The following is a 22,925-nucleotide window of genomic DNA, read 5'->3' as shown; positions in this document are numbered from 1 at the left end:
CTATCTATCTATCTATCTATCTATCTATCTATCTATCTATCTATCTATCTATCTATCTATCTATCTATCTATCTACATTTTATCATTCTGTCTGTCTGTCTATCATTTTATCATTCTGCAGTTCTGTAATTTTATCTATCTATCTATCTATCTATCTATCTATCTATCTATCTATCTATCTATCTATCTATCTATCTATCTATCTATCTATCTATCTATCTATCGTCTGTCTATCATTTTATCATTCTATTGTTCTATCGTTCTGTTGTTCTTTCTGTCTGTCTTTCATAGTTCTAGCCTGCTTTTCTAGATATTTTTTTTAGATGTGCACAGTACAAAAATAGTATATGCAGCTTCTCTGTGCATTTGCAATTATGATTAATATCCACAATGTGTTTATCATGACGTTTGCGGTAGTCACTATGCTGTGAATATTTTCTAGTTTATTGTGTTCTTCTCACAAATGCACTACATAAAATGACAGGCTAGTTATTACGATGTGCTTTGGGAGTCCAATATTACGTAAAGTATATTAAAGAAGCTTACATAAGACTCTGTGATTTAGATTGTGAGCTGTGCTGTAATATGACTTCATACATCATATCTGTGCCACATTAAAGCCTGTATAGAGACTTGGGCTTGTCCTCTTGAATATAGAGGAGCATGCATCGTATAAATTTAGACGAAGAGTTATGAATCATAACAGATGTGAGAAAGTAGCTGTCTGCTGGGATCTTTATCAAGACTGACGCAAATCAGAAAGTGCTTATCGTGTGTATGACTGTAAAATAGGCAACAATTGTCGCTCAATGCGTGTCTATAAAGGTTACAGCTTGACGTGCTTTTAATGGATTCCAACAGCAGTCAGAAGCTAAAGGTGAAATGCCGTGTTGTAGTATACGTTTGGTGTATGCTAATGAGGAAAACAGTATGTGTTCGGCAGGAAAACTGATGAGTTTGCTGCTGCCTTTTCCCCTTCATTTGATGAGTGCCTCAGCATCTTTCTGTATGAAAACATGAGCAATGATGTACACATGCACACATTTATTTCACTTAAAGCTACTGAGGAGTTACCATGGTACAGTGATGGTACAGGATATTAATACCATGCTTAAGGTTGGGGGTTTGTTCAAATGACTAACCTAAAGTATGGCAGTAGTTATAGCCTTGCTTTAGAAAGCGCCATTAAAAACATGATAAAAGCCTTGCATTTTTTTGTGCTTTTATGTGAAGTGTTTTCTGAAAATTGTACAGCAGTTCCTCATGCTTTTCCCTTCTCTGTCCATCCGTTCATCCTTCTGTGTTTATGGATGGATCACTCTGTATGACTCACCGTATTCAACTCTAATTTGAGAGAGTCCCATTGGACTCCAGCTGGAGGTGACAGACCTGCGTTAGAGAGAATTATAATGTGCTCATCACAATCAGCACATCGTATACACCGTTTAAAATTCTGAACACTGATGATTCATATTGGAAAATATATTACGGAATAAATCTGCTCCTAAACACCCATTATGAATCCGTGGACACATTTATAGGGCTATTGCACCTAAAAGTGTAGATGAGATTAAAATGCTGTCATTCTATCTATCTATCTATCTATCTATCTATCTATCTATCTATCTATCGTTCTATCTATCTATCTATCTATCGTCTGTCTATCATTTTATCATTCTGCAGTTCTGTAATTTTATCTATCTATCTATCTATCGTCTGTCTATCATTTTATCATTCTATTGTTCTATCGTTCTGTTGTTCTTTCTGTCTGTCTTTCATAGTTCTAGCCTGCTTTTCTAGATATTTTTTTTTAGATGTGCACAGTACAAAAATAGTATATGCAGCTTCTCTGTGCATTTGCAATTATGATTAATATCCACAATGTGTTTATCATGACGTTTGCGGTAGTCACTATGCTGTGAATATTTTCTAGTTTATTGTGTTCTTCTCACAAATGCACTACATAAAATGACAGGCTAGTTATTACGATGTGCTTTGGGAGTCCAATATTACGTAAAGTATATTAAAGAAGCTTACATAAGACTCTGTGATTTAGATTGTGAGCTGTGCTGTAATATGACTTCATACATCATATCTGTGCCACATTAAAGCCTGTATAGAGACTTGGGCTTGTCCTCTTGAATATAGAGGAGCATGCATCGTATAAATTTAGACGAAGAGTTATGAATCATAACAGATGTGAGAAAGTAGCTGTCTGCTGGGATCTTTATCAAGACTGACGCAAATCAGAAAGTGCTTATCGTGTGTATGACTGTAAAATAGGCAACAATTGTCGCTCAATGCGTGTCTATAAAGGTTACAGCTTGACGTGCTTTTAATGGATTCCAACAGCAGTCAGAAGCTAAAGGTGAAATGCCGTGTTGTAGTATACGTTTGGTGTATGCTAATGAGGAAAACAGTATGTGTTCGGCAGGAAAACTGATGAGTTTGCTGCTGCCTTTTCCCCTTCATTTGATGAGTGCCTCAGCATCTTTCTGTATGAAAACATGAGCAATGATGTACACATGCACACATTTATTTCACTTAAAGCTACTGAGGAGTTACCATGGTACAGTGATGGTACAGGATATTAATACCATGCTTAAGGTTGGGGGTTTGTTCAAATGACTAACCTAAAGTATGGCAGTAGTTATAGCCTTGCTTTAGAAAGCGCCATTAAAAACATGATAAAAGCCTTGCATTTTTTTGTGCTTTTATGTGAAGTGTTTTCTGAAAATTGTACAGCAGTTCCTCATGCTTTTCCCTTCTCTGTCCATCCGTTCATCCTTCTGTGTTTATGGATGGATCACTCTGTATGACTCACCGTATTCAACTCTAATTTGAGAGAGTCCCATTGGACTCCAGCTGGAGGTGACAGACCTGCGTTAGAGAGAATTATAATGTGCTCATCACAATCAGCACATCGTATACACCGTTTAAAATTCTGAACACTGATGATTCATATTGGAAAATATATTACGGAATAAATCTGCTCCTAAACACCCATTATGAATCCGTGGACACATTTATAGGGCTATTGCACCTAAAAGTGTAGATGAGATTAAAATGCTACTGTGCAAAGGAAGATGTTCAGCTATTTTATTTTAACTTTGAAAAAAGTTATATATATATATGTATATATATATATTTAAGGACAAAAGAAAGAGAGGTTTGAAATGATGTAAATGATGGCACAATTGTAGTTTCAGGTGAACTACTTTATAGTTCTAGTTTTCAGTTTTAATTTATAGCCTATTTGTGTGTGTGTGTGTGTGTGTGTGTGTGTGTGTGTGTGTGTGTGTGTGTGTGTGTGTGTGTGTGTGTGTGATTTAAGTGTTTTCTCTTTTGATATTGTTTTTATTTAGTTACCCTACAGTTCATTATTGTGAGATAATATTACAATTTAAAATAACTGTTTTCTGTTTGAATATACTTTAAACGGGTCATATGATGCCATTTCAAGTTTTCCTTTCTCTTTGGAGTGTTATTTTATTACACCAAATACACAAAATAATGTTCTTTTGAGCAACTTCATGTGACCCCTTTAAATTGTAATGTGTTCCTGTGATGCAAAGCTGAATTGTCAGCAGCCATTACTCTAGTCTAGTCTTCAGTGTCACATGATCCTTCAGAAATCATTCTAATATTCTGATTTTGTGTTTAAGAAACATTTCTTATCATCAAAGCTGAAAACAGTTGCATTGCTTCATACTGTATTTTTGTGGAAACCGTGATACATTTTTCAGGATTCTTGATGAATAGAAAGTTCAAATGAACAGCATTTATTTGAAATATAAATCTTTGGTAACATTATAAATGTCTTTACTGTCATTTTTGATCAATTTAATGCTCCATTGCTGAATAAAAGTATTATTTAAAAAGAAATGTTTAAATGGCAGTGTATATAATGATAAATTAACATGCAAAACTAATAACAGATTCTTTAACATTCCATAGTTGGTACTCTAGTATATTAATATTAATCTAAAGATTGTATTACTAGGTGTATATGTACTATAAACATACAAAGATATCATGATATCAATAAAATATTTACATTACATAAAGCATTATAAGCCAATTATATTATAGTTTAATTTTACCAGTAAGGTTAATCCAATTACATTATGGTTAAACCTAGATTGATAAATCAATATCAAAGTACTTAAGTGAATGAGAAATTGGCCAGTATAAAATCTCACCTGTTTCCATCAGCAATATTCCATCCATGCATGACAGACATCTCATGGTTCACGGAGAGGCCTCAATATTTCTGATACTCCACTGGTTGAAACATATACACATCTGCTATCAGCAATGATATGCATCTTCAAAAATATAGATTCATACATATTGGTAGAGAGAATGTAATGTAACAGAGCAGAGCAGCAGCATTGTGTATTCTTGTCTGTTATTTTTTGCTCCTCATCTGCGATATCTCACCAGGTCATCTCACTCCATGCATTATTCCTTCATTAAAATAACAAGGCCCTCTGCTTCTCTCCCCTGTCCTTCTCCATTAAACACAGAGCTGCGGTTGTTTCCACAGCGTTAAACTTCACCTACCACAGACCATGTAAAGAGGTCACTGGCGAGAGATAGCACAGACCCTGCTGAGATATGTATATTGGTAGAGAGAATGTAATGTAACAGAGCAGAGCAGCAGCATTGTGTATTCTTGTCTGTTATTTTTTGCTCCTCATCTGCGATATCTCACCAGGTCATCTCACTCCATGCATTATTCCTTCATTAAAATAACAAGAACGAGGCCCTCTGCTTCTCTCCCCTGTCCTTCTCCATTAAACACAGAGCTGCGGTTGTTTCCACAGCGTTAAACTTCACCTACCACAGACCATGTAAAGAGGTCACTGGCGAGAGATAGCACAGACCCTGCTGAGATATGACATCCTGTGTGTATTTATGGAGGCCCGAAAGCAAGCCTCAGGAGACCCGATAGGAAAATATCCAGGTCTCCTGGTTTGTGTTTGAACGCCGCCCGAGTCTCGGCGGATTGTTTGTGGACAGCAGGGTGTCGCTGTGCCAGTCGCCGGGGTTTGTTTTATTTGTCTGACAAATGTTGAGGTTCGACTTTTTGACCTGCGAAACGTGTTTTGGAAGATTTCAGACTTTTGTTACGCAAGCGGCTAGGAGGAGGTCATTGTAATTATCAACAGGGTGCTGATAAAAATATGTTCGGTCGCTGGCGCTTTTTTGTTGTTGTTTATTTGGTTTTAGCTGAGTTTAGAGATAAAGTGGTCCAGTGTATTAGATTAATCTGGTGATCTTGAGTGCGTACGTACGCTAATGTAGATTAACTGTTTTGACAGTCTGGATAAGTCAACACTAGTTGCCTAAAGTCAGAGCCAGTCTGCAGATTTATGTTGACAGATTCCACAGAAAATTTGTGTGATGTATGATAGTCACAGACTCCGATTCCATCCATTTGGAGGAGCTCAAATAGTAGTGAATTGTATTTCAGCCTTTAGAAGCCATATTGAATGAAAACGAGGCTGTGAGGGATAGACTTGCAGCCTTTATAATGGCACGTGCTGTATTAAGTTCCTTTTCACAACTCACAACTTTCAAAACTGTTTTATGAAGTGCTTATCTGCCAAAAGTTTTATTTTGGGAAGACATTTCATCAGCTGAACAATTTCATATGTTGTTAAACAACAGTACAATCCATTGAATGCACTGTACTTGAATTCCACACAGCCTCGTTTTCAGTCCTGTCCAAAATTAAATATGGTGCTACCCTGATGAAGGTCTATAGGCAGCTGTTGTCTAAGGCAGCCTAACTGAAATATAACCTCAAAAGTGACTGATTTAGAACACTGTACCCTACAAAGGGTTCTTGATGTGAACACTCTAAAGGAAGCATGCCATTAGTTTCTCAGTCCGTTTTTAGATTTGCACGTATGCAATTTTATAACCAATTTCAGTTAATTAACTGAATTACATGCATGAATCCTTAATATTTTTTAATCAATACAGTTAAGTAAATCTGCTTAGAAAAATGAATTCATTAATATATGCACAACACTTTTATGCTCATTTAAGCCTTCATTTATTTGATCAAAAAATATGGTAAAAACAGTAATATTGTGAAATATCGTTACAATTTTAAGTAACTGTTTGCTATTTTAATTATGAGGCAAAGCTGAATTTTCAGCATCATTACTCTTCAATGTCACATGATCCTTTAGAAATCATTCTAATATGCTGATTTGCTGCTCAAGAATCATTTCTTATTGCAAATTTTTCAACTTATTTTCAAATTGTTCAACATTTCTCATTATCAATGTTGAAAACAGTTGTGCTACCTATTGTTTTGTGGATCAGAAAAATATTTTTAACGATTCTTTGGTGAGTCGATAGAAACAGAACATCATTTATGTGAAACAGCAATCTTTTATAACATTGTAAATATATATTTTTTTACTTTCACTTTTGATCGATTTAATGCATCCTTGCTGAATAATAGTGAAAAAAACATCTGACTGACCCCAAACTTATACTGTCTATATAGTAAAACTTCAAGTACATCACACATATATATAAAGACAGTTCTTATATAATGTTTTGTGGTTCATTTTCAGGTTACTTTGACCAGATGCAGTGAATCTCAAGGCAATTGTTGGTTAGACGTTTCTCAGCATTGTGGACAATAGGTAGGCTTGTCCTCAGTGACATTCCAGTCATTGTTTTCTGTAAATGTCTTGAACGTCATTTGCTTTGGACGGGCATCTGTGAGGGATTTCCATCCACTGTGTCTCTGACCGCTGTTTAAAGCCTTTCATTTTAACGGCTGTTAGCACCGTCAGCCTGCCAACAAAGACTTGGACCGCTCCTGTGTTATTCAGGCCTTGTTGCTCGAGTGTGTGAGAGAGGAAGGAAGCGAGAGAGTTTGTGAGGTGTGTGTGTTCTGTTAATAAGAAACAATTGAGGTGGTATCACTGCCTATTAGGTTTAATTTAGAGCTATCACAAAACGTAATGTGTCTGTGGCTCGGTCACGACCCCCTTAAACCAAATTACAGACGCGTTCTGTACTAGAGACATGTTTTCTGCTGCAAAACCCTATGGGAGGATACCTATCCTGACCTCTGACCTTTCCTTTGGGCACAGGGGTTCATGCTGGAGTGGGACAGGGGGATGAATGAGATTAGAGAGAGGGAGGGGGAGAGAGAGAGAGCAGTTTTGAAGGCTCAAGACAATGAATGGTTTCTTTATGAAGCATTTAGAAGCTCTGTGTGCCCACCAGTGCTTTTGTCCTTTTAGTGCCCCTCATAAACAGCCTTGAAACACACACACACAACATTTTGTTGAATACGATTTAGATTTTCAACTTACAGGGGTCATAACATGGAAAACGGATTTCCTGGCTCTTTGAAGTAAAAAAAAAAAAACAGTTTGCTGTTGCGTTCAAAAGTTTGGGGTCAGTAAGACTTTCTTTTAAAGAAAAAAAAAGAAAAAAAAAATATATATATATATGTAAAGGAAAAACATTTGAGTAGGTGCCTATTTAAGCTACCACAATGGTAAAGGTTTTTAGTGCATTGCTATGCAGTTGTGTTCTGTTATGTTATGGATGGTTGCTTAAAGGAATAGTTCATTCAAAAAAGAAAATTTGCTGAAAATGTTCACCCTCGGGCCATCCAAGATGTAATAGATGAGTTTGTTACTTCACTGGAGCAGATTTGGATAAATGTAGCATTACATCACTTACTCAGCAGTAGATCCTCTGTAGTGAATGGGTGCCGTTAGAATGAGAGTCTAAACAGCTGATAAAAACATCAGTTTGCTGTTGCGTTCAAAAGTTTGGGGTCAGTAAGACTTTCTTTTAAAGAAAAAAAAGAAAAAAAATATATATATATATATGTAAAGGAAAAACATTTGAGTAGGTGCCTATTTAAGCTACCACAATGGTAAAGGTTTTTAGTGCATTGCTATGCAGTTGTGTTCTGTTATGTTATGGATGCTTAAAGGAATAGTTCATTCAAAAAAGAAAATTTGCTGAAAATGTTCACCCTCGGGCCATCCAAGATGTAATAGATGAGTTTGTTACTTCACTGGAGCAGATTTGGATAAATGTAGCATTACATCACTTACTCAGCAGTAGATCCTCTGTAGTGAATGGGTGCCGTTAGAATGAGAGTCTAAACAGCTGATAAAAACATCACAAGTAATCCACACGACTCTAGTCCATCAATCAACACCTTGTGAAGTGAAAAGCTGCGTGTTTATAAGAAACAAATGCAAAATCATCAAGACGTTTTAACTTTAAACTGAAAAACAAAAAGTCCATAATCCATAATAACACTTCTTTCAGTGAAAAAGTCCATCCTCTGTTGTCCTCTCACATCAAAATCTACTGACATATATTTTAGAACAGTTTTGGACTGTTTTTATTTGTAAACGGTGCTTGATCTGTACATATTTCTCACCTGATTCAGACAAGATGACTTTTTCACTGGAGAAAGCGATATTATGGACAGAGGACTCGTATTTTAGAAGCAACAGTTTGAAGTCTTAATGATGGATTTGTTTCTTATAAACACGCAGATTTTCACTTCACAAGATGTTAATTGATGAACTGGAGTGGTGTGGATTACATGTGATGTTTTTTAATCAGCTGTTTGGACTCTCTTTCTGACGGCACCCATACACTGCAGAGGATCCATTGGTGAGCAACTGATGTAAAGCTGAATTTCTCCAAATCTGTTCTGATGAAGGAACAAACTCATCTACGTACATCTTGGATGTCCAATCTTGGATTTTTGGGTGGACTATTCTGTCTGGTTGCTTAGAAAAGTAATAGCGCACTTCATTTCAACAAGCTGCACGGTTTGAGGCATCAATCATTGCACAAACAACACTGAAGTTTACTACCTAGGGTTGGTGATTTGTTCAAATCCCTAACCTCAAATGTGAGCAGCAGTAATTGTGATGTTTGTCTTTGCAGCGCCACTGTACTGTTTATAAAAACGAGTACGGTGTGGGCTCTTTCAAGTAATGTGTTTGACAATGTTCTTTGTTTTATGTGTGCGGTGGATTAACATCGTGTCTGTGTGTGCGCGGCGTGCTAATGGACTAATAGAGTCATAGTACTCGTCTCTCTCTAATGCCATTGAGATTCATTTCTGCCTTATGAATTTATGAATTGAAAAGGCCACTATTAATTTCAAAACTTTTCTCCAAAGGCATCTAAAATTCTTTCAATTAGTTTTTCATCTCTTCATCTCTTGTCATCCTGAGGGATGTCTTAATTACATTATTCATTGTTTCATCTAATTTAAGTGATAATGCATGTATTGTTGGAGGCCTGTTGAAAGCAGAAGAAGGGATAATTGAGAAAGGTCTCAAACAAATCCTTTGAGGCAAAACGCTCACCATCACTGTCATTGAAACGGTTCAGATTTTTAGGTTTTAATGATGAAATTCATCATTACTTCAGTGTCTTATAGTGACTTTAGCTTTTGATGGCATGTCCATGGATTGCCTGAGTAATATTTTTACGCAAATATTATTCAAAACTCCAAATCCAATTGGTTGGCTCTTTTTGTTTGAGTTAGTAGGAAGGAAATGAGGCTTTCTTGAGAGCAAATGTATATTCTGTTTTGTTTAAGTTATATTGTTGAAATTATGTGTTTGAAAGGATTAATATTCCCTACACTACTGTTCAAATGTTTCTGTTTCTAAATTTCTATTTCGATTTTTATTTCTGTTTACACATTATTGTATAGTTTCAGCATTCGACTAGATGTAGTAAATGAACTAAAACAGACATAAAATGTATAAAAATATAGAAATACAAAAACAAAATCAAGAAATAATAAAAATGGCAGAAATACAAAAAAATGAAAATGGGAAAAAATAAACATAAAATTAAATTCAAAATATTAATAAAACTATATATATATATATATATTCAAAATAACACTGGCATGAATGCATTAAATTGATGGAAAGTGAAAGTAAAGATATTTTCAATATTACAAAATATTTTTTTTTCCTATTTAATTTTTCTCTATTTAAAAAAAGAAATCTTGAAAAAATATGCTTACGGTTTCCACAAAAATATAAAGAAAAAATATTTCAACAATGATAATAAAATGAAATGTTTCCTGAGCAGGAAATCAGCATATTAGAATGATATCTGCATGGATCGTGTGACACTGTAGACTGGAGTAATGATGCTGAAAATTCAGCTTTGCATCACAGAAATAAATTACATTTTAAAAACGATTCAAAAAGAAAGCAGGTATTTTAAAGTACAATAATATTTCACTGTTTTTACTGTATTTCTAATCAAATCAATGTAGCCCTGGTGAGCATAAAAACATACAAACCCCAAATCTTTTGAATGGTAATGTATTCTAAACATATTCCATTGATTTCTTCAGCATTCCCTCTTGATTTCAAACTGACTGGGATCTTTCGATACCTTCAACATGATTCTCATTGATATTCATCAACTACTAAAAAATAAACTGTATTTGCTTTATATGATAGTCCAAAGTCTGCGCGAGACTTTTCAGATTACGTGAAGCTTGACCGTAGTTCACCCTGTCTCGTGTGTGTTTGTGTCAGTAATATACTGCAGGAGGAAGGCTTGACACGCTCTCATAAATTACCCAATTACAGCAATCACACTGAGCGAAAAAAGAAAAGGACAGATGAAAAAGAGTGTGGAAAAGAAAAGAGCAGATGGTGGCATCGTTCTGGTCCTCCTGCTAAAGCCACCGGTCACTCCTTCCTTCATAGACTCAATGAAAAGGTGCTGAAGATGAATTACGGTGTGTGTGTGTGTGTGTGTGTGGTCTCGGGACTCTTCGGTAATTGAGGGTTGTCCGTGAAAGAGAAGCCCTCACGACTCTCATCTGGTTTCTGTCTGAAGGAAGAACTGATTGTTGGAGATGAAAGCTTTTGTTAAGCAGTTTTATGCCCCACTTACACTCACTCATAGACAGACGGTTTCCTAACACCCGTTAAAATCACGCAAGTCTGTTTTGCTTTACAGACAGGTATTGTGGTTTTTGTAAGTAGTCTGTTCCTCATAAAGTGGCCGAATAAATGTCAAATGTTAAATCATAAACAGCTTCTGTTTCGACTCATGCTCATGTGGAGTCGCCTATGCATTTAATTTCATTGAAGGCACGAGGCACGTCTAACACACAAGACGTCTAATGCTCCTTTGTATCATAAATCATTTTTACAGAGTATCTTTGTTTGTGTGTTATATTTTTAGCTCCAAAACCTGATGTGCTGCCTACCTAGGCAACTTTTTAGGCATCATATAGGGGTGTGTCTGACTTAAAGGTTGTTCCAGAAGTAAACTGAAAAGTTTTGTTACATTGATTTGGCCAAAATCAGTGCATGGCTCCGATAGCTCCTGCTGGTCGATGTTGTAAACAGACATTTTGCAGGACAGTTTCTGCAAAATAGAGTTTTTAGTGTCATTTAAGCTATTTAAAAAAAACGGTCAAATCTGTTATATTATTACTGTTTTTTAATACAATACATTTTATTTATACATTTATTTAGATTTCTGAGCTATTAGTCTTTATATTATATGAGCTAGAAAATAACTTGCTTTAATAAGATCCTTGGACAAGCTACATTTTTAATCCAAAACTGTCTTATTTGGTATTATAATGTTATAGTTTTTATTAATATTTTGATTTGGTTTTTATTTTTGTTTTAATTTATTTATAAATTAAATTAAAATGGTTGTTATGCTTTCATTATTAAGGTTTTATTTATTTTTTAAATTAAGTTTAGTTTATTCTAGTTTTCTTTTTTATTTATTTCCAATTTAGTGCTTCAACTTCAGTTTTGTATTTTCTTTTTCATCTAATATTTATGTTTTATTTCAGCTGTATTTCAATTAACAAAAATGTTTCTAATAGTTTTGATGAATATAAACCTGATCCAAAATGACTGACAGAGGAAAATGTTGAATATAAATATATTTTATTCAATACTGCAGCTAACGATTGATATTGTATTTTTATTTTTATTTTATAATCCACAATTGTATGCAATATTTACATGTGATATTGCAATTTTGTGGTTATTAAATCACTGATGTATTAGCTTAGCAACAATTATCTTATGCTTTCATGTGACAATTACTTTTTGTGTAAGTCTTTTAACTATGTAGATTGAATTTTGCATTACAAGGGGGTTGCCTATGCAGATAGTGAATGTTGACGCAGTTCACTAGTACTGTATTGTGTTCTTTTCACTGTTTTTCTAAGTTAATATCATTTCTCTATTCCTGTCTTCACAGCTGTGGTGTGTCGCTGCCATGGCGACCCTGACCCCCTGCTTCTTACGAATCTTTGCTGTCCTCCAATTGGCTGCCTGCTCATTTCCAGAGGAACCTGGCCCTTTAATCTCCGCCCCTGCTGAGGGTAAGAGCACGCCCCCTCACCAATTACAGTGTATCAGTTAAGCAACATCAGCAGGTTATTTTTCAGTTAGACATAAATGCCACGTTTATGATCTTTTATGCATATACATTTAGAGCATAACAGCACAATCAGCAGTTACTATTTTTGGCTCGTAAATTAGCTTTGAGAAAAGGCACATCAGTTGAATTCCAAACTGTGCCAAGTTTCCATGATCATAAGCATATAAGAAAATTCCTTTGCAAGTTACAATGATTTTACCAGTGATTTATTATTATTATTATTATTATTATTATTACGTAATATTATTGTTTAGATATTTACTATTTTAGCTAAAGAAGCCAAATATATGATACCACTGCTGCTTTGTTGATAAAAATAAATACCATTACTTTGTTATTTTTAGTTGAAGTGTGTCGGCTGTGCATCAGTGTTATTTTAGTATTATTTATATACTATCATAGTATTTATATTATATTATATTATTATATATGTAACAAAAAAATGAAAATATACTGGTAAGTTTCTGCCAGGACATTCAGCAATTTTACGGAAATTTTTTGTCATGTTTGTGTGTCGTTTTGTATGTGTGTGTGTGTATAAATATTTGTGTGTGTGTGTGTATTTCTATTTAGCTTTGTATTTCTATTTACACATTATTGTATAGTTCACACTCAACCCTTAAAGGGATAGTCCACCAAAATTCTGTATCATAATTTACTTACCCTCATGCATATGACTTTCTTTCTTTCTTTCTTTCTTTCTTCTGTTGAACACATAGAAGATATTTTGAAAAATTCTGGTAACCAAACAGATTTGAGTCCCATTGACTTCCATAGTATTTTTGTCCATATATCAATGGTTAGGGCACTCTCCCTTTAAATGTGGTAAAGTCACTGTAATGCCTGCTTTCTTGTGGTTATGTTAAAGCTTGTACACTGTATGTTGCACTACCGCTGTTGTGAAGTGTTCTTTTAAATGTGCATATGGTTGACATACGATGTGGACACGTCGCATTGTTTGTAAATAGTTTTGCACATTAGCGCTCAAGAATGGATGAAATACACCATATGGCTGTGATCATTTTAAAAGCCTTTTAACATAATGGTGTTGGAACAAGCAAGACACAAACTCTGTGTACTGTATGTGTGTGTGTGTATACAAGGGACCGTATTCCCTACAGATCCCACAAAGCAGAATCAGTGATACTGATGAACAACCACTCACGCGCCTCTAATGATTCAGTAGAGACCAGAGGTTAAAGGTCATCCAGCACAATGTAGCTGGTGTTTATGTGGGTCAGGTTTTGTCCCCACAAGGATAGTAAAACCTGAAATCACCTACGCTGTGAGGTCCTGCCAGTGTTCGCTCTCTGTGAAGAAAACGGCTTAGTAAACATACTAAATAATGTCTTAATGAGTAAGTAAAACAGCAGAAAGGTTTATATGAGGGCTAGATTTAGAGAACAAACATGGCAGCGCTTGTGTGTGTGTGTGTGTGTGAATCAAAGTGAAATAACGTGACCTTTTTAAGGGTTTTCCACACTTAATTGCTCTTTCCAAAGCACAAAAACATTTTAAACCCTTGTGAAATGTGTCCAAACAACTAGAGGCAAAGAAAAAGCCAGCAACAACAGCAGTATCTCTATCCTTCTCTCCTTATTCCAGTGGAATTAATTAGTAGCAGAAACTGTAAGAAATATCATTAGCATTCACAGTAAATATGTGGGTGTCCTCAGGCTTCTCAGATCCATCTGTGGTTGGAGGACACATTCCTGTTGGTTTTTTTTCCACTGGTAATCTGTTTTCTAATTGTGTTTAACTTCTTTCCACAGCATTTGGAAGGCAATTTTCCTTATCTGAAATGTGTGAACGCTCTCTGAACTGCTAGTGACTCTTTTCACAGCAGTTTATACAGGAGGCACTCAATATAAAACTTATCAGCTTTGCGCATGAATATTAATTATGTGACAGGACATTGGACCAGGACTCTGATTGTCAGGGCAGGTTGCATAATAAGATTAGCACTTACTGTGTGTATTATTATGCACTATTATATAATGTAATATAATAATTATTAATCCTTTAGATTAACTTTTAGTTTATACTTTTAGTTTTTGTTTTAATTATTAGTCATTTTGTTATGTGCTTTTGTCATTATTCTTTTTTTTTATTATTATTTTTGTTTAAAAATATATATTTTATAATTCTAATTTAAATGTATTTTTATTTTAGTTTGATTAATTTTAGTACTTTAACTTATTAATAACTTATTTGACTTTATTTTCATTCTGATATATTTTAATTAACAATTTTTTAATTCGCAAATTAGCATGTTTCAATTTTACTTTTAGTTAACAATAACAACGTTGTGTGTGTTCATTCATTCATTAAAAAAAAGGGGATATTTTTCATGGATATACTGGCTTATATTTTCAATATAATTTAAAGGAGACATATTAGGCCCCTTTTTTACAATATGTATTATAAGTCTCAGGTGTCCCCAGAATGTGTCTGTGAAGTTTCAGCTCAAAATACCCCACAGCTCATTTATTATATTATTTTGAACATGCCTATTTTGAGGGGAAGCAGAAACACGCTGTTTTTTTGTGCCTGTCTTTTTAAATGCAAATGAGCTGCTACTCCCCGCCCCCTTTTCCAGAATAGAGCTGCGCCATTACAGCTCATACCTGGCTGCTGAAACATCTGTTTTGGTTCTGATTATCATGTTTATCATGCTGAAATAATGCGTTTTAAACCATATGAGTTTAAACTTCTGATATAAGAGTGCACACGGACAGAAAGCGGCTGTCACCGCGTGTGAGTACTAAACTAAGTTCTCATTCACACACAAGTTTATGTTAAAAACACACATGGGTTACAAAAACAGCCGGTTATGTCTGTGAAGGTAAACTGCTGGGAAATAAATCGCATGTTTATTTAAGATCTGTGTGGCAGCAGCAATATACAGTAAATAAATCAATAAATCCACTTCTCTGTTGTCTCCTCTGAGACTGAGACTCTAAATAGTGTTCTGTGCTCGTCTGTGCAGCCAAAGACAGAACAGTTAGCATGTTTTGCTCAAACTTTCACCATGGCATTAAAACTGGTACACTGTTGTCGCATGTGAAATCAAAATGACGGTGCCGTGGGTGGAAACTTTCAGATTAAGGGGCGGTAATATTATAATGAGATCCCTTTGCAGCGTCACCAAGCGAGCGAAATCAGACGCGCTCGTTTTCTCAGATGCTTGCAGAAAAAGTCTTCCCAAAACAAAGTTACTGGGTTAATCTTTTTCACATTTCCTTGGTTGGTAGATACACCGGGAACCTGATTATAGCACTTAAAACCTGGAAAAGTCAGATTTTCATGATATGTCACCTTTAAGTAAATTAGAACTGGGGCTTTCAAGTTCTAAAATGACAAAAAAAAAAGTACCTTAAAAGTGCATATCTCATATTAGTATGTAACATCTATGTAAGTGGTCCACGTGACACATTCATAATGTGAACAAATCATTCTTTTCATTGAATCGTTTATGTTTTTCAGTGAATCAGTTCAAAAACAGACTAAAAGATTAATTCATGAATTGAACTGATTCAGTTTGAGTTCAACTCACTGATTCAATGATCCAGTCTAAGTGGTTAACAGTTCACTGTAATATATTATTATCAGTGAGTGATGATGCATATTCCTGTTACAAAAATCTATCATATGACTTGGAATATACAGTAGCACACAAGTTGTATATACCAAGCTTGTGATGCTTCTGAATCTTTATTCTCTATTCATTGTAATTGCTTTGAAAAGAGCAGGCAGAAAGTCATACAGGTTTGTAACAACATAAGTGTGTGTAAATATGACAGATTTATTGTTTTTGAGTGAACTTTCGCTTGAAGACAGCTTGTTTTTGGACTCTGCACGGCAAAGACTCAGTGATGTATGTCTTTGTCCTTTCTTCGTCTCAGAGGTTCTACATCTCTAACTCTTCCGGGAAAGTGATGGACGTGTGTTTTAGTGTCTGTTTCATCCATCCATACTTCATATTTTGGCTCTTTTGTTTGGGTGCCCCTAATGTCTCTCTCTTCCATCTCAGCTAGTCATTTTTCCACATTTTGACTTTCCTCTCTTCTGAATTCTCTCTGTTTCTTTATTTGTCAGTGGTGAAGCGCTATCCAGTGTTTGTGGGCCGAGCGCATCGCTCTTACACCCGTCAGGAGCCGCTGTATATTCAAACCGTCCTGAAAGTCAACCGCACGCTCTACATCGGAGCCAGGTAATGCCAACAACTCAACAATGCACGCTTCAAATTATAAAGAATTTTTCAATAGATTTTGCACAACTTGTAAGGGCAAGCAAAATAAAGACTGTTTATTTTGCATATTGTTGCACATACTGTACTAAGGAAGAAGTGAATTATTTTCTGTTGTAATCATTGTTATTTTGGTATTATTCAAATATTATTGTTAGTAAAAAATGATAATATTTTTTACAATTTTACTTAATAAAAACTGTAATATCATCTTTTTACATCATTTTATTTTATTATTATTTTAAATATTAAATAATAATTTATTTTTATATTTTAGTTTTATATTTTCATTTTCATTTTAAGTTAAACTTTGAGTCATTTTGAAATGTGCTTTTGTCATTTTATTGGTATTTTATTATTATTATTTTATTAATATTTTTATTCGGGTTTTTTTTTTTCATGATTATAGATTTAATTGATTTTTTAATGCTGTTTTAGTTTTAGTTCAGTTTGAGTTTTTATTTATTTCCAGTTAATAATTTTAGTGCTTCAACTTGCCATGACAGCATTTCAAATTTTTTTGTTTTTCCTCTCATATTTTTAGATTTTATATTTCGGCTTCACGTCAATTAACCAAAATCTTTTACTATAATTATTTCTAATAACCGTGGTGGTAACTGACAACCTTTTTAGTCATCAAGATATTAATTTGAGCTTTAATGCCACCCCCTTTATTCATGCAGTAACAAAGTTTTACATTCTGAATTAATATAACATGAATATAATATCCTCTCTGTTATTAAAACCTTTCTATTTCGCTACACCATCTCGGTACCTAATTGGTCTTAAACTGAAATGACAGGTTACACAATGAGAAAATGTCATTACGTTTCAAAGCTCTGACATGAACACCCCGTCCTTATAGCTCAACACCATCAGCCCGTATAACAGCATGTTCTCTCCACACAGTCAGAGAGTGCGTGTGGATGTTTTGATGGGAAATCTGTGTCCAGTTTGACTGGTGTTACATTTAGTTGCATCTTTGAAATCGGTCACATGGACAGGCCTTCAAAGGGTTTGCACTCCCCAGGGAGTTGGCATGTGGTCCTGGTTAGGCGCTGGTTGAAAGTTAAACCCCTGTTCGCTGACCTTTAACCATTACACAATCGAGCCGCTTAAACGCTTGCTTTCTCTGTAGCTAGAGAACAGATATAGTCTATCTTGAGTTTCCGAGCGCTCTTAGAAACTCTCTTACACATTCTGGAAAGTTGAAACTCTTATAAACCGGTTCCTGTCACCACAAAACTCTGAGGCTGGCATCTCCAGAGCTGAGAACTCAAATATAGACTGTTCTCATAGACAGGTTGATGGATAAGTTTTATCAAAACCCTTTAGTGCTTCAGTGTGTTATGTGCTGAAATCTATCTTTCTGTCTTGTCTCAAGTTAGTCACATGTGGGGAAGTCGTGGCCTAATGGTTAGAGAGTCGGACTCATAACCCAAAGGTTGTGGGTTCGAGTCTCGTACCGGCAGGGATTGTAGGTGGGGGGAGTGAATGTACAGCGCTCTCTCCCACCTTCAATACCACGACTGAGGTGCCCTTGAGCAAGGCACCGAACCCCCAACTGCTCCCCGGGCGCTGCAGCATAAATGGCTGCCCACTGCTCTGGGTGTGTGTTCACAGTGTGTGTGTTCACTGCTGTGTGTGTGCACTTTGGATGGGTAAATGCAGAGCACTAATTCCGAGTATGGGTCACCATACTTGGCCACACGTCACTTCACATGATTTAGGCTGTAATTTGATTTGCATGCTTCTAATATTCTCTATGCTACACTATGTACTTCACTGCCAGTGGGGAAATATTCTTGAGCATGTAGTAAGTTTAACATCATGATTTTGTGTATTGATATAAGTTATTGTTTACATGACTGTTGTTTTGATATTATTTATATACTATTTAGTACTTAATATCATTAAAAAATATTACCTTAGGTTTTTATATTATCAGCTATCATTTTCATTTTTAGTACTTTTGTTATGTGCTTTTGTCATTTTCATTTATTTATGTATTGATCATTTCTCTTTAGCTTTCATTTATATTTATTTGAATTTTTGTCATTTTAATATTTTAAGTTTTACGTTTAGTTTTTCATCCCATATTTATGTTTTATTTTATTTTAGCTTTATTAACAAAAACAATTATTAATATGTTTTAGTCAACTATAACAACTAGTACATGGCAGTTGCATTGGTAAGTTTACTTAGCAAAATATTAGATCGTTTGAAGATGTCTTCAATTATTTTTATTTATTGTATTGTTATTTTTAATTAGTATTAGTATTTTTACTCATTTTTTAAGCATAAACCTAATGTATTTTTAGTAGCTTTATGCTCAAAACAAGAAAATGGGATAAACCAAAAACATTTCATAAATAGTAGAAAACAAATTATTATTTTTTTTAATGTTTGTGTGTGTTGTGTAGTGCATACTATAGTACGGAAAGTATTCAGTAGTTTAATATTAAATTAAGGCCCATTTTCATTGTTACTGCTAATGCTGGTCTTCGTGTGTGTGTGTGTGTGTGTGTGTGTGTGTGTGTGTGTTGCTACAGAGATGACCTTTATCGAGTGGAACTGGACCATGTATCTGGAGATGAAATGTTCTACAGCAAGGTGAGCCCTTGTACTGCTCTCTCTCTCTCACACACACACACACGCACACACACACAATTGCATGTATGAACACCTTGCTTGGTGCGTGTTGGTGCAGAGATGACCTTTATCGAGTGGAACTGGACCATGTATCTGGAGATGAAATGTTCTACAGCAAGGTGAGCCCTTGTACTGCTCTCTCTCTCTCACACACACACACACGCACACACACACAATTGCATGTATGAACACCTTGCTTATTTTACCTTGAATGTAGGTAATGATTTTACTCCCTTGTTGTTTCACAGAAAAGGACGTGGGAATCCAATAAGAATGACATCCGCATCTGTAGAATGAAGGGCAAACACGAGGTGAGCATTCAGTGCCAAGTAACACAAAGTTTTTTTCACATTTCACGGCTATTTTAGCACCGTCTTAGCGAGGAAATTCATTCACAGCACTTTGAGTGATTTACTGTTGCCAGGAGCTCGATGTTTCAAACCTGTGCCAGAGCTGGATACAGTCTCATACAAATAAATTCTCCCGGAGAGTACATGTACAATATAAGGATTTGGCTTATTTCTGCAGTTTGACAAGGAAACATCACTCTGGCCTCTCAGCGGATGATTTTAGCCTTATTGCGGACGATTACTTAGTGATTTTTCTCTTTTTTTAAAAATATATTTTATATTTTTATTAACATATTAAATTTTAATTCGCATAATTACATCATTCTTTTAGCCATAGGTCATTTGAAAAACTTAGAAACTATAAAAAGCAAATGAAAATGAGAAATTAATCTGAAACTGAAATATAAGAAGCTGAAGTTGAAGTACTAAAATGTGTAAAATGAAAACTGAAATTAATAATTAAATCTAAATATAATTAAATTATAAAATGACAAATTACAATAAAAATTGAAAATTTAAAGATGATTGAAAATATTATTAGATACTTCAATAGTATTTATAATACTACTAAAAGTGTGCCAAATTGTGCAGCCCTACAAACAGTGTTTTTTTAAATCATATTTTAAATAGTGCTGTCAAACGATTAATCGCGATTAATCACATCCAAAATAAAAGTATTTGTTTACATAATATATGTATGTGTACTGTGTATATTTATTATGTATATATAAATACACACATGCATGTATATATTTCAGAAAAATATGTTATTTTTATATATTAAATATATTTATTTATTATATAAATTATATTAATATAAATATAGACGTAAACATTTTCAAAATATATACTGTACGTGTGTATTTATATATACATAATAAATATACACAGAACGCACACATATTATGCAAATAAAACTTTTATTTTGGATGCGATTAATCGCGATTAATCATTTGATAGCACTGATTTTAAACGGCAATTGCTGTTTAGCGATTAGTGATTTTCTCTTTTTTATTTTTTATTTTATTAGCATATTATATTTGAATTAGCATAATGACGTCATGCTTTTTTTAAAGCATTTTTTTTGTCTTTAAATCACCACTGCTGCAGCCATACACTTTCAGACATCTTTGGACTTTGTGTCAGTTCTTGCGCTGTTTTTTTGAGCGTCCCGCTACGAGTATTGCATTTTTAAGTCAGCATGAATGGAAAAATACTTTCACTTTTGAAAGCACATCTCGAGTCCCACGCATTCTGCAACTTAAGTAGTTGATTTTGTGCATTTTTTCACATCCCTTGATCTGCCCTGCCCAAATAATTCTCCTGAACTCTTTGTTCAATATTCTCTTTAACTTGAGAAGATTTGAGAGTTTGCAAAGGCCTGTTTTTGCAAGCCGCAGTCGGTTCTCACGTCTGAACCTCAGACTCGATTATATCTCTCTTTGATGTTTTTGTGATAAATCTGTTCTTATTCTTCAGTTCAGAAGCTAATTACCTTCTGCCTTCTTCCCACCTTCATAACGTAAGAGTCGTGCTTTCCTGGTCTTTCGCAAACCAGGCCATTTTAATAGGTGTGCATGACTGCAGGGGAGAGAACTTCAAGGGACTGAGTGTCAAACCTGGACAAGGATTATTGTTTGGCAAGAGGGAGCTTACAAATTAGACCTGTCTGCCACCCACCCACATGTTCGCACAAATCTGAGACATCAAACACGCACCTGCGAATCTCTGCCTCCGGCAAGTTCTGCATCAGGCTCTCATGCTCTCTGCTTCTCGCTTTCTCTTTCTTGCTCTTTCCGTGTTGGTTTTGTTCGTGATCACTAATTACCTCAAACTATAAACCGTTTTTTCACAGCCTTCGCCTCTAATTGTGTGAGATTGACAGAATATTAGCGCAGACGGACCAGAAATAAGTCCGTTTGAGACGCACGTCCAATTATCCGTCCTTCTGTCAGAGATCTGACCTCACACCTCCACACACCACTGATAGCAGACCTAAAACTGAAGCTGGGTTTTGCACTTCATATGCTCTGGAATAAGATTAGATGGACTTTAGAAAGTGCTGTCAGATGAAATGTGTTCGATCTGATGTAGCATGTGTTCCTGCAGTAATTGTGTTCTTGCTGCTTGATTTAAGCTGACATGATTTCATAATGAGGGAGGAAATTCAATATCCTTATTCTGACTCCTCACACGCACACACACACACGCTTACTACAGTGAGGATCTGTAAAATAGCATTGTGTTCATGTGAAGAAAATTGTTGTTAAAACTAAGACAATTAAAAACTATTTTTGTTAATTGAAATAAAGCTGAAATAAAAAATAAACATCAAATGTATATATTAAATATATAAATTATACTTATATAAATGAGAAATGTTGCCTTGGCAATTAAGTGAATTGTGATGAATTGAAGTTGAAGTACTAAAATTACTAAAATGACGACTGAAATAAATACATTAAATCCAAATTGAAATGTTTAAAAAGAAATTAATAAAACTACTAAACATTTACTATAGAACCTAATTCAAATGAAAACTGAAATGATGAAAAATACATAAACTTATACTTATAACTTAAACAAAAATGACAATTGATTGAAATATGTTGCAGTTGAAGTGTTAAAACATAAAACGAAAATTAAATGAAATCTAAATAGGAATATTTTTTCAAAGTAATAACAATGACAAAATAACATAACAATTTTTCAGCAAAATTTAAATGAAAACTGAAATATGAATTAGATGGAAACTGAAAATAAGAAGTGTTGCCTTGGTAGTTAACGGAAATATAATAAGACGAAGTATTACAATTACTCAAATGAAAACTGAAATAAATAAGTAAATCTAAATAAAAGCAAAATAAAAATAGCAAAATAACAACAAATTACTAAAACATTTTTTTACTGAACACTGAAACATGATGAAAAACTTACAAATATAAAAAAACAAATGAAAATGTTGCTTTGCAAACAAGTGAAATATCTAAACTAATACGTTAAAGTATAAAATTAGTCAAATGAAAACTGAAATAAATGTATTAAATCTAAATAGAAATAAAAATGATACAATTTCTCAAACTTAAACCAAAATGACAAAAAAATGTAAATCTAAAAATAAAAGTTAATAAAATATTATTAGATATTATAATAGTATTTTTTAGCGTAGCGTTTTGCCTTCTTTATGCACAGATAAA

At 34.4% G+C, this 22,925-nt stretch overlaps 1 protein-coding gene across 1 annotated transcript in view; it reads left to right on the top strand.

Annotated features, from left to right (window-relative positions):
- LOC107600229 (semaphorin-6B-like) overlaps positions 1-22,925 on the top strand; it is a 133,381-nt gene that overhangs the window by 64,414 nt on the left and 46,042 nt on the right. The window contains exons 2-5 of the mRNA XM_016292072.1: positions 12,295-12,418; positions 16,576-16,690; positions 19,279-19,339; positions 19,627-19,689. Of these exons, the coding sequence (XP_016147558.1) occupies positions 12,313-12,418; positions 16,576-16,690; positions 19,279-19,339; positions 19,627-19,689 (345 nt within the window). The 5' untranslated portion in view covers positions 12,295-12,312. The remainder of the gene's footprint in view (positions 1-12,294; positions 12,419-16,575; positions 16,691-19,278; positions 19,340-19,626; positions 19,690-22,925) is intronic.

The sequence above is a fragment of the Sinocyclocheilus grahami genome, unplaced genomic scaffold (genome assembly GCF_001515645.1).
Source record: "Sinocyclocheilus grahami isolate Dianchi unplaced genomic scaffold, SAMN03320097.WGS_v1.1 scaffold280.1, whole genome shotgun sequence".
Lineage (NCBI taxonomy): Eukaryota > Metazoa > Chordata > Actinopteri > Cypriniformes > Cyprinidae > Sinocyclocheilus > Sinocyclocheilus grahami.
This window is presented reverse-complemented; position numbering and strand designations above follow the sequence as displayed.